Source organism: Monomorium pharaonis, chromosome 7 (genome assembly GCF_013373865.1).
Source record: "Monomorium pharaonis isolate MP-MQ-018 chromosome 7, ASM1337386v2, whole genome shotgun sequence".
In the NCBI taxonomy this organism is placed as follows: Eukaryota; Metazoa; Arthropoda; class Insecta; order Hymenoptera; family Formicidae; genus Monomorium; species Monomorium pharaonis.
In genome coordinates, this window is record NC_050473.1 from 12,673,974 (window position 1) to 12,687,023 (window position 13,050).

The 13,050-nt window shown below is 32.0% G+C and overlaps 1 protein-coding gene across 3 annotated transcripts; it reads right to left on the minus strand.

Moving 5' to 3' along the window:
* Window positions 1–522: 522 nt before the first annotated feature.
* On the minus strand, window positions 523–12,621 carry LOC105832644 (endoribonuclease Dcr-1). 3 transcript variants are annotated; one of them, XM_012673778.3, is made up of 24 exons: window positions 12,456–12,621; window positions 12,272–12,342; window positions 12,062–12,177; window positions 11,497–11,656; window positions 11,078–11,373; window positions 10,645–11,007; window positions 10,350–10,504; window positions 10,041–10,270; window positions 9,781–9,964; window positions 9,428–9,606; window positions 8,617–8,768; window positions 8,363–8,504; window positions 7,603–7,833; window positions 7,175–7,354; window positions 6,852–7,065; window positions 6,214–6,392; window positions 5,918–6,096; window positions 5,555–5,808; window positions 4,248–5,488; window positions 3,597–4,169; window positions 3,058–3,289; window positions 2,761–2,981; window positions 2,349–2,514; window positions 523–2,273 (listed from the first exon to the last, which is right to left on the minus strand). In XM_012673778.3, the coding sequence occupies exons 2-24, from the start codon at window positions 12,329–12,331 to the stop codon at window positions 2,023–2,025; spliced, it is 5,958 nt and encodes a 1,985-aa protein (XP_012529232.1). In that variant the 5' UTR covers window positions 12,332–12,342; window positions 12,456–12,621; the 3' UTR covers window positions 523–2,022. The 3 variants fall into 3 exon arrangements, with proteins under 3 accessions (XP_012529232.1, XP_012529231.1, XP_036145450.1); XM_012673777.3 differs by having other exon boundaries at window positions 12,451–12,621; XM_036289557.1 differs by having other exon boundaries at window positions 12,272–12,621.
* Window positions 12,622–13,050: the final 429 nt, after the last annotated feature.

A 13,050-nucleotide genomic window follows, 5' to 3' on the forward strand; every position in this document is an offset into this window, starting at 1 on the left:
CCTATTTTATGGATAATCTACATTACAATAGAAAGAGGATAATGCTAGGAGTTGATGTAATTTTATAAATATTTGTCCATATCACTATTTTATAAAATTTTTAATTTAGTTGTATCGGCTCTTGAACTGCCGTAGTTATTTCTCTTGTTGTGTGTGTGTGTGTGTGTGTGTGTGTGTGTGTGTGCGTGTGTGCGTGCGTGCGCGCTCGCATGTGTACCAATTTTTCATTCTTAATAAAAAATGACCACATTGAAATAATCACGATATAGGCAAGGTTTAATTGAGTTTAATTATATAATGTAAATATTATTGTAATATTTTGAATAATACAAAATATAAAATATAAAGATTTTTTAAATGAAAATACATTATGAAATAGAAAAATTGTTGTCAAGTAGAATACATTGTAAAATACATTGTAAAATAGAAAAATTTGTGATAAACAATCAAAATTAAAAAATGATTTATACGTCCTAATGTGATTACTGTAAAATATTACCATTTTCAGATTTATATACAATGTGTGCGTGTGTGCGTGTGCGCGCGCGCGTGTATGTGTGTATGATATAGAATGAATTTTATCTGTGATAATGAATAAATTAACTTTCTGCCATAGCAGATGGATTACCGACATATGTATGTGCATATACCGTACATGTACATATGTATAATATTAAAATTGCAGCCGGTAACCCATTTTTCAAAAAGTTGATTTATTCATTAAAGTTCACCCTGTATATCTCAAGATTTTTTTATTAGGGAATTACAAAATGCGATCAGCAGCACTGGCAAGACTAGAGTTTTAAGCTAATGATATAATTATTAAAATATTTTGATAAACCAAAAAGTGATCTGCACTTTAATCCACTCTTTTGGACCTAGTCCCCAGATCTCAATAAGTTTGACGTTGTTTCAAAGCCTATTAAACATTGATTCTAAATGTGCAAAGATCTTTTCTGCCAAGTTCCAATAAACGTGTCAAAAATGCTCCAAAAGAGCGTAATACATTTTAAAACCAATGTTTTATTTCAGACAAGTCGACAAGTTTAAATTTTACATGGTCTGATCGTCAGAGCAATCATTAGAAAATAACCTGCACAATAATTAAAAATGAAGAAAATAATTTATTAATAATTATATAACTTGTTATATAAGCCATTTGGTGCTATCTATTACATTAATTTGCTATAAAAAAATTATATTTGGAACGATTTTCACACCTTGAAACTTGGCAGAAAAGTTCTTTGCGTATTTAAAATTAGCGTTTAATAAGCTTTAAAACGATGTCAAACTCATTGAAACCCGATTGGGCCTAAAATAGAAGGTTGAAAACTGGCTATTTTGCAAATCACTCTTTAGCCTTAATTAAACTGGACTGAACTGAAAAACATACAGACGTAATGGATTCTTACAAAGTCTCTTATTATTAAAATGTATTAAAATAGCGAAGAAATATTATGTTCTCGAATAATAAATGCGATTTAAAGCAAATATAAAAAGATTTAAAAATAAAATTGTATATAGAAAAATGTAAACAAAGAAATTTTGTAAATTTGAAATCTAAAAAATGATCTAATCGTCTATCTAATCGGCTAACTGTTAAGAACGTTTGCATCGCATAATATCGAATAAAATATTTCAAGTTATTTACCTCTCGTTCTCGTTTTCATTCACTCATTCGTCCATCATTATACTTTATTATCAATCACATATAAATAATTAATTTCCCTTTCATATTATATCCAACTCTCTAATTGTCGATGCAATTAACATGATTAGGCTCGAATGCAACAGCGTCTTTATATATACATATACACACACATATATATATATATATATATATGTATATATTCTATCATACTGCAGTGATATAATATTCTAACGAAAGATTCTTTAATGTCATAAGTACACTATATATACTCATAATTTTAAGATGCATAAACATCTTTTCAATTCCTAAAACTTTCTTGAAAATAAAAAATTTGTCATACATTATGTTATTTTTATAAATTATAAGCTTTGTCATAGTTTTTGCCTTGGATAGTTCTGTGCTTTGCTTTTTAACTTCTTTAAGGCGCATTTAGCCGCTGTACATTTTGCAATTCTGTAATTTCGTCCGATTCCTTTAAAAGAACCCTTACCAAAGACGTCTACGGTTACTCGAACTCTACGGCCATCGGCCAATTTCTCAGGCCTACCAAATTTTGCTGTTTCAGGTTCTAATTCCAATAATTCACGAATTGGAGATTTAGGAACATTTGTACTGAATTGTTCTGTAATTATATAACATTAATAAATTGACCACATGTTATAAACTTTAATAATTTGTTTTTGATGAGGTATATTACCAATTTCTGACTTCATTATTGTGTAATAAACACTCCACACCGCATCAAGAGACATTCCGCTATCCAAGTAAATAGCGCCAGCTAATGACTCAAAAACATCACCTAGTGCCTTTGGAACCTCTACGTCTTCAGCTTCCTCACATTCCTCTTCGCCAATTAAGTAATACTAAAACGCACGATATATATATATATATATATATATATATATATATATATATATATACATTCATTATCATTGTACATTTATTGCTACATCACATTTATAAATACACAATTTATTAAAAGAACATAAATTTGGTTCATTTTGTATAAAGTTTTGCAGCCTGTCTTTATTTAAAAGAAATGTTCTAGCGACTCCTACTAATTATATCTTATCGAACTCAACAATAGTGATAGTAATAATTGTTTATACCTCTTCGCTAATGGAATGTCCATTTTCTTCTTGTATTCTGACAAAACGATTTATTACTACACTTAGCCCAGGAGAAAGGTGGCGAAAATATTTATGAAAACCACACCTCACAGCTAAAGAAGCAAATATCGTGTTATTGACTAAAGCGGATCTTAAATCAGTTAAAGCACCTGGCGAATGTTGCCGAGAATCCTCATATAAATGTCTAGTTATTAAATAATCTGAAACACCAGATATAATTTCGATGAGAATAACAATTACATTACTGAAGTTTGATATCAATAAAAAAAAATTTACCTAGTACAGCATCGCCAAGAAATTCCAAACGTTGATAACAATCTGTTAATCGGTTTGGCTGATAAGAGGCATGCGTGAATGCTTGCAAAAGATAACTACTGTCACGAAATTTATATCCTATACTTTTTTCCAATTCTTCGTACCCGTCGAGCATCATATACAGTTCGCTCTCCGGATCATGAATGTAACGGAGCAATGGATTTTGTGGTTCTTCCAACTTTCCATAACAAATCTGAAAATATTTAGATGCAGAACTATTATATATAGGATGCGATCGAGTTGCCACTACGAATGCTTCGAAGCATTCTTTGAAAGGTCAATTCGTAAAGTTCATTGTTTCAATTGGTCAATCAAACACTTCGAGGCATTTGTAGCGTCAAGTCGACCGCAGCCATAAACACAGAAAAAGATTTCATTACATATATATAAACGAAATAAAAAAAAGTATAGTTTAAAAAGGTTTATTTTTAAGAAAGCATACGTACATTATGCTTTTTTACACCCCCCTCCCCCCCACCAAACACACACGCACTACTCACTTGTGTCCATGTAGTTTTACCACGTTGATCGACTTTCTTTATGTATGGTGTACTACCGGGTATTCTTTCTTCTGGCTCATTTTCGCTTATCACACAAACTTGCTCGGTAGGCAAAACATGAATTCCTAACCAAGTCATGAAGAGAAGCGCCCCACGGGGTCCACATGCTATTAAATATGCTCCTATCAAAGCTTCCACACAATCCGCGATACTTTTATCGGGAATACTGTGCTGCGTAATTAAATTGTAAGGTATGAAGCATCGCAAATTATCTAAATTGTTTGACAGTCTACTTTCGTTTTTATCCAATTCACTTTTCATAATGACGAGTTTTTCCTCAGTCTCTTTAACGAGTTGAGTTATTTCGGTAGGGTTAACGGCTTGCAAAGTAGGAATATCAGCTTGATTCCACAGAGCAGAAGGGACGCCAGATTCGATCAATGCTTGCTCGAGTTCCTTGGGAACGTAGTAACAAGGAGGTAGCCAATTGTCATGCGGCTCAAACTTGGTCGCTATCATGCTCTCGCCGAGCATCTTCTGTCTGCCGAGTCTGTAAAGATTTAAATTGCTGACCTAAAATGGAAACAGATAAAAGTGTAATAATCGAAAGATTAGAGTCGTAATGCTTATTAATAATAACATAACACATACCTGCTTTGATCTCAAGTGACTAAGCTTTCCTTCGTGGATATTGTCATACGTGCAATACAAATATGTAGTTATAGCATACTTGAGGAATGAATCGCCGATAGTTTCCAACCGCTCTAAATTAATCCCATCATTCGCATTAGACATTGTTAAAGCTTGGAGGATCAGACTAGGACTTGGTCCTGGATGACCTTTTAATTCTGGTTGATAATCGAAACTAAAGAGATGGTTATTTAAATAATTTCCTTCGTTTGGTTTGTTAATCTCTTTTTTTATCATGCGAGCAGATTCATTAGGTAGCTTCTTATTTAATACTTCGCAAGTAAATCTTTTTACAACAGTTTCTATATAGTCTTTATGTTTATAATTCGGCTTTTTGCACTCAGTTTGGCAACTCAATGAGTTTTTCCTCTTAATCGCAATATCTGAATTGCAAGATATAAAAGTACCGTCAGTCATTATTTCGTGCTCCTTTCTCTTGGCAAACTCATAATGTGCTTCTTTATGTTTCGCGAGTGATAACTCTTGATCCTTTTCCGCATACATCCAAAAATTATTGTCAAAATTTTTTTCCGTCTCTAAAAGATCCAAGATTTTTTTGTTGATCTCCTGTTTACATATTTGTTTCTCATCCTCCACTGCTTCGGCGATATTTTCTCCCATGTAAGAAATCTTTAAACCCCTACTTTCAGCCTCACTTTCGTCAGATGTATCGGCAAAGCCGTCGCTATATACGTCATCTGATTCGTAACCATCGAAATCAGACTCGTACGTTGGCGAACCATATCGAATGTCATTCCAAACAAAATCTTGTGGCAACACACAAGCCGTCACATTTAGAGGAAACGATTTCAGATTATCCGAAGTGTTATAATCCATCGAAGAATTCATCGTCACATCGTTTGACCATGCCATATCGTTTGACCATGTACCAATCTCCAGCTCATCATCTTTCTGCTCCTCGTCTGCAATCGTCTCATCTTTCTCTACTTCATCGGTTCGTGCATTGTCGGTGGGTTCCAGTTTCACTTGTTTGCACGACTCAATCTCGTTGGACGATATATACTGTTTATTATTCGTATCTTGGCCAGATGTCACATTTTGACACTTATTACTGTCTACATCGTTCAAAGACGAATCCTGAATATTGTCACTTTTAGTCTGTTTCGTTTTTTCCGTTTCCTTCGATTTTTTCAATACCTCTGCCAAGCTCCACCCAAAATCTAACGCCGGCCACTCGAAATCTAGAATAATTTTTTCGCGAATAATTATTTCCTGAAAATATATATATAAATTTCCAGATCGCGTACCTGAATTCAGATTTTCTTGTCCTAAATTTATCATATGTGCAACTTGACATCGTATCTGATTAGCGAGCAACAAGGCATTGATTCTATATAATATGCAGGGTAAGCAGACCGCTTGTCTCCATAAAGACGCTGGAAAAGGATGAATAGCGCATAATTCAGCAACGAGAATTTGTTTCTGTTCTAAATTTTCTCTCTTTGCACGTTTTGTCTCTTCGCTGCTTGTAGGTAATGCGACACCTTTGCGATTTACATATCTAGAGTAAAAAATTATTAAATTGTTTAAAAGATTGTGTCGAAACAAGCAGAACGGACAACGCCTCGACAATTGTTTTGATAAATATAGAATAATTGTTGTTGCGTCACCTAGGAGTTAAAAAGTTTAATCTGGCTGATGTATGATCCACATCTAACAATGATTGCTCTAGATTTTGTATTTGTATTCCGTACTTTTTCAAGTAATATTCTTCAAAAGTGCTATAGTCATGTCCGGGAAAAGAAGATTTTGGATTTAAGTTCGTGCATATTTCCGCTACATAGAAGTACTGTGAAAAGGAAAAAGAAGAAGTGTAATACCGCGAAAGAGATTTTGGGATGGAGCACAACAAACACAAGAACTTTACATAGTTCTATAGATTTAATTTCTAGCATATAATATATACCTGCGGTTGATCTTGACTTCTATACCATGGCATGATTACAGCATCATAATATTTAGATGGATCAAATTTAAAATTTTTTCTATCTTCTTCTGGAATCTTAGTTGGCACTGCATTTCGGTTCTGATAAATACATTCCAAAAAATTCCAATCCACACTAACATCCGATCCTTCAGACGCAACTAAAAAGTTTTACAAATATTATATATTCTACTATTTTTCGTATACAAATTTTGAATTTCTCTAAAACGATTCTATATTTTTGGGAAGAAAATTGATAGAAAATGATCAATTTTAATGTATTTATATTATTGCATAATTCGCAAAACAGAAATAAAAATAGAATCGAATATATCGCATAGAGATTTAAATATACAATTATTCAAAAATTAACAAAACATTGTACATATCGCACACACATGTTATACATGACACGTAACATTTTCGTAATAACATGTCTTACATTTATACATTTCTTATTACATTATGTGAATACATTTAGTAATTTTGACATTAAAAGCAGAAAGAATGTAAAATTATGGATACAATTGCGATAAAATTTGGATCCGTTGTAGGATTTATCTCAAAAATTAAAATTTATATTTGTTTTTTCATTGTAGAAAAGGAACTTTTATACTTACGTATTTTTACTGGTACAATTATATATGAATTCTCGGAAGCGTTTGGATCAAAGAGCATTAGATATTTTTGTAATCTCAAAACGTTTGTAAAAGTATAATTAAGAAAAGTGTCAACTCTTTCTATCTGAACTTCATCCAGAATTACAGTTTCCTTACTAAGTTTTAATTGCACATGAACTTCACCAGACCTAGTATAAATAGGGAATGGACACAACTGTAAAAAGAAAGTAAGCTAGGTAAAATACGTAGGTTAAGAAAATTAAGTTTCTTAAATAATTCTAAGAATATGTTTATTCTAACAATATGTAAAAGAAGCCTATTACCTTGGGTATCTTCTTTAATGTAAGTATACCAAATCCAATGGCCGATTCTTCAGGAGGATAAATACGTCTACCACGTGTATTTTGCTCTTCGGGTAAAGGACAACTTAGTACCATGTTAATGTGATATAGATAAGACGGTACTCCAACTACCGGTCTACAATCCGTTAATGCTTCAGCTGTCTGGAATGGAATTATGCAAAAAATACAAATTTTATGACAAATTCGATTGGATTGCACCAGTGCGCACTGAGTGCACCCTCGTTTAGTGCAGTTTAGTTTTTCCCATTCTAAATACAAGCCAACAGAATACGAAACACTGAACGAGGGCGCACTAGTGCGCACTGCTGCACCCAACCAAATTCGCCATTAATTACTACTGTTTAATTGTATCGGAAAACTGAAAATTAAAAAAAATATATTGCAGAAACCTTTTTATAATAATATTGTCGCCGTTTTGTCGTCCCCGGTCTAGCTTCTGAAAAGTCAGCTCTGCTTTCATCTGGCAAGGCGGGTACCTCTGCATCTTCGGGTTTAGCTTTAAAGTTTTCCTTTCCGATAGGTAATAAATTATCATCTATCTCATTTTCTCGATGTAGATCGATACACATTTGCAAGGCAGCCATACGTCTAGCCATCGCTCTATTCGGCATTGGATATGACTAAGACGCGAAATAAGAAATAAAGAAAAAGGCGTCGTATAAATAGTACAATTACATACGTAACCGTTTTCTAAGATTCCTAACTACTAATATCATTTTATTATATACATATATATATAAATAATGGAATTATTTCATAAAAACGTCACAGTGACATTGTAAATTATCCGAGAATAAACATGTAAAAATTAAAAATCAAAAGAGAAAATAATGCAAGACATTAATCTCATCTGGAGTCAGACGACAAAATAATCAAATCATAAACCTTACTCAATTTTTAGCAAATCTCGTTTTAACACAATTTTAATATAAAATTTGAAAAAAGAAAGACAAGTTATTGGGTTAGTTACTAGTTAAAACTCCGTGTAAATTAGAGCAATATTTGTTCTTCAAATTTTCAGTAAGTGAAAATTATCTCTCAAAATAGAATAAATTAAATTACGATTAAAAAAACATGATGCTATAATTATAATATAATCCCTATGCCATAATATAATCTATACGTATTATATAAAATATAATTATTTACCGTAATAACATATTTCAACGGTGAATTAATAGGAAGACGTAACAAACAAATATACATGACTGTATCATGGACGTTTACCCTCTCAATACGCCATTCTGGTGTTAATCTCGTGAATGTATCGCTCGGTAATTTCGCGCAATATCTGCGTGATTTAAAGCATTAATATTGGCTTATTTTAATTTAGTACAGTAAGTGTATTGTGATTTTCACTAACAATAAATATTCTAAATAAGATAAATAAAATATTATGTTACCTATTAACTAACGAAATAGCAGAATTAAAAGTCACTTTAGGAGCATCGTCACCATTGAGTGGTTTGTAATGTGGTATCATTGCAGCATACATGTCTGCTTCAGTCTCTTCGTCCTCAGTTAGCTCTTTATTAGAACATTTTAATAATAAAGTCTACAAAATAGATTGATGCTCTTCCATTACAATTTTCGACTGAAGTTGGCACAGATAATGAACCACATTAAAGGTTGATAATAAAACTGGTACGCACTGAAGTTGATGAATAAATCAAATAAAACGTATGCAATACTGTGACTTGTAAAGATAAGCCCGAATACGAATTAAATAAGATTTCTCTTGTTTTCTCACGTCAGTTATGCGAATTGCAATAATAGACGAGAAATCATACGAGTCATTTTCTTGCATTATGCAACGTTGTTGACATGAATTTGTTTGTTTTTAACATACCATTCGATATGCATTCAAAATAAATTCATAATATATATTAAAAATAAAATATACTACTCTCCTGGTAAATTACAACAGTCTTAAATCACATCAGTTACCGTTTTGATTGCCAGAAGATACATCCCCATATTTAAAAGAAAATAAATATAAAATAAATATAAAATAAAATACAAACTAAATTTTACACACACACATACACACGCGCGCTATTTTAACTTTGAAATATGTAGCAAGAAAAAATTCATATACTTTCTCACTTAAAATATCATAATTCGATATGACTGCACTGAGATAACAGGAGCCTAACAAGACACTAGGACTTTATTCAAGATGGATTATATAAAATTGACTTTTGCAAGTTATACCTTTTCTATATATTGATATTGAGCTAACTGCCATATAAGTTCTTTAGATGCTTCTTGTGGCACCAATAATACATGCAAGGCATCCATGGCTCTCGCTCTACTCTTACATTGTATATATGACTGATAATTCTTCGGAAAGTCATATCTCATCACAAAATTGCATTTTGGAATATCGATGCCTGTAAAATGTACCATTGATACATTAGGAAACGATATCTATCATGATAGATAAATGTAATGTTTCCGCGAAAAAAATTATAAAGTATAAAGGTATAGAAAAAAGAAAATAGTGTACTATAATACGCATACACGTGCTATAAAAATACATAATGTGATAAAAAGTTTTTACAAACCTTCTTCCAAGATTGAAGTTGCAATCAATAAGTTGCATTCATGAATTCTAAATCGCTTTAAGACTTCTTCCTGCTTTCTATGTTCCATTTCTAAATCTCTTGAATAACCAACGTCATCAGGGTTTCTTTCAATGGTATAAAGAGGTGACAAAAAGTGCAAATCTTCGTCATGTTTGCATATTTCCTATGAGCAATAAATGTTTAAAAATTAATAGTCGTACAATATTTTGCAATTACCGCACTGATATTTATACACATACGCTTAATAAATAAAATAAAACTTTAGCTGTGAATCCTTTGTCCACAAAAATTACTCCACAGAGGTGATCAGGATCTGTACCACTACAGGGGTAACGTTGTGATTTGTACTTTTTGTAATTATCATCGTTAGATTTCCAATTACCTCCAAACCTTTTCACAGGTTTTTCCTGATTTCTCGAGAAAGAAATATTTTTGTCACTTTTAGTAACACAATTCTTTGAATTAATATCTGAGGAAAATACAAAAATATTTCTAAATAAATGTGAAAATATATTGTTGTATGCTCATAAATTTGAAAAGATTCTTACCAGCATTCGCCTTCTTTTCTGGAGTGTTAGTCTCTCTGATATAAAAAGGAGTGTAAATTTTTAAGATTTGCAATAGTCGATGAACTTTTGGAGTACTATATTGATATATCCTTTCTTTCTCAGATAAATGTTGAAATTCGTTATCACAAAGGGCACTGTAAAATTGATATAATTTTTGTGTGTACTATACTAAATTGGACACTAATTTAAACTTTCTGTACGCTAAAGCGCGTGTAGCGTACATAGCATATAGATATCATGTTATAATCGATATTATACTTATCATTATACTTACCGAATTTTTATAAAAACAGATGTCATCATGTTTAATAGAAGATAATGCCTCTCATATGGAGTTTTGATTTTCAATTTTTCTGTTAGAAATAGTAACGTTAGAGCAGCACGATCCGCACACCATGGTCCAAGAGTTTCCAATATGTACAAAAAATCTTGCATCATCTCAAAAGGTTTTTGTATGGGGTCAGGAATTTTTTGAATGTCCTCATAAAATTCTTCGGTATAAATCTCCATTGGATCATACCGATGATCCCGTAAAAATTCAATCGCATGTAGAACGCAACTTTTAAGCGTATTATACAAGTCTTTCTTTTCTCCCCTATCATATTCCACAACATACTCTCTTGGTTTTGGACTGTAACTAAAAATCATTCTCGCAAGTTAATTTCAGAATCAACAAAAACAATGTCAACAAATGTAATTAAATTTACCGTATTATTGAAAGAATATCATTAGCAGTTTCCACTTGACACTGGAAGGCAGTTTCTACTTTCTCTATCTCTAAGCCCAATCTTCCAGGTTCTTGTGTCAAATTAAACACCGGTACCGCTAATCCAATTATTCTAGGAACATTGTTGCACGATAAAAAAGTTTGCAGAACAAACTTTAGATTGCTATCTTGGATAGACTTATGGCACTCGTCTACTATGACTAGATTTATGTGACATGGTGAAAGTTTCTTTTCCGATATTAGTTGTGCGTAGACCTTTAGTGTTCCAACTAATATCTATATGTACAAAATATATAAAATGTATAAAATAAAAGGTATATAATAAAGGTATATACTTGCTTTAAATCTTAAAAGAAATTAATTTTCCTTTAAGATAAATACTTATTATATTATTCTTACATGAGAACTTTGAAAACTTTCATCAAATTCCTCAAGTGCACCAGAATTGCATGCTAGTACTTTCAGATCCGTTAATTGCTTTATGTAAGTTCCTATTATTGTACACTTGTTTTGATCGTTTAGTATATATACTGCTCGTTTTCCACCATCGCTGATTAATCTATATAAATAAGATGAATTACAAAGTATATTTAACAAATAGTGCAACAAATTTAATATATTCTATAATTAGATATTAAACTTAATAAACTTGGGATACTTTGTGTAAAGCAAGTAAAGCATTTTTATATTAAACTTTTATATAATTTCTATATAGAGATTTAAATAATCACATAATGATAAACATTCTTCATATAAAAAATAATACTTGTTTTGCTAATATTTATCAATAAGACAACTCTATTAATGAGTGAGCAAGTGAGAGAGAGAGAGAGAGAGAGACAGACAGAGAGAGAGAGAGAGAGAGAGAGAGAGAGAGAGAGAGAGAGAGAGAGAGAGAGAGAGAGAGAAAGAGCAGAAGAGAGAGAGAGAGAGAGAGATAGAACAAGAATTCGTTTATTGTTACCTCCTATTATTAGTTGCAAACTCTTGAATCAATTTTATAGAAAGAAAGGTTTGCTCAGAATTTTTTCCCAAACAGACAATTATATTTTTTTCTTTCGCTGTATAAAGAAGTTCTACCTACAAATTAGTTGGTGATATATTGTAAATATCATCACGTACATTTCCATACACTTATCAAGCTTCGATATTATCCAAACTATCTTTCACTTACCTCGTACTCTCTTGGAGTAAAAGATTTTGTATAAACCTGGTCATTTAGTGGAAATGCCATGGAATCTATAGCTTTTTTGAAAATTATTACTTATAATAATACAATAATAGTTTTTCACGAACTATCAAACTAGTTTTTACTATTTAGTATTGACGATAAAATTCTTAAAAGCACAATACCTTACTTAAATATGGTCGTAGTATGTGTTGGATAATTACATTTACGTTTGAAACTTCAGTTTAAGTTAGGTTAGAAAGATATATTTGGTCTGTTCTTTCTAGCTGCACTGTTGCACCGGTGCAATAAGTTAAAGTAAGACAAGTATATTTTTTCTCATTCCAACTTATTGCACCAGTGCAACAGTGCAGCTAGAAAGAACAGACCAATAGATTATAGAAAGATAAGAAAATAACTATTAGTGTAAAAGATTCCATTTTAAGCAAGTGGTATCACTGACTTCCATGTTGCTAATAGGTCTGTTCACAATTGGTTTGTTCGCGTCACATGCCCCAACATGCTCCTATTTACCCCAACGCACTCCAATACGTTGATTCCGATGACGCCAACCTATTAGAATGAGTTGGAGTGAGTAGGAGCATGTCGGAGCATGGCGACGCAAACAAACCAATAAGCTTACACTTTTTGCACTCAGCATCTTCGCTTTCTCTCTCCCTAACGCGCGAATATATATTTATCTCGTTTCAAGTGCAAAAATTTTTGGAGATTTCAAGCAATACGAAGAGATTTATGGTATATCCACACAAATTTGCATAAGCGCA

Coding starts and splice junctions, on each gene's coding strand:
- LOC105832644 (XM_012673778.3), bottom strand. CDS start 12,331: ATGGCATTTCCACTAAATGACCAGGTTTATACAAAATCTTTTACTCCA. Junction 10,271..10,349: donor AGAAAAGAAGGCGAATGCTG/GTAAGAATCTTT, acceptor TATTTTCCTCAG/ATATTAATTCAAAGAATTGT. Junction 9,607..9,780: donor AACTTCAATCTTGGAAGAAG/GTTTGTAAAAAC, acceptor TACATTTTACAG/GCATCGATATTCCAAAATGC.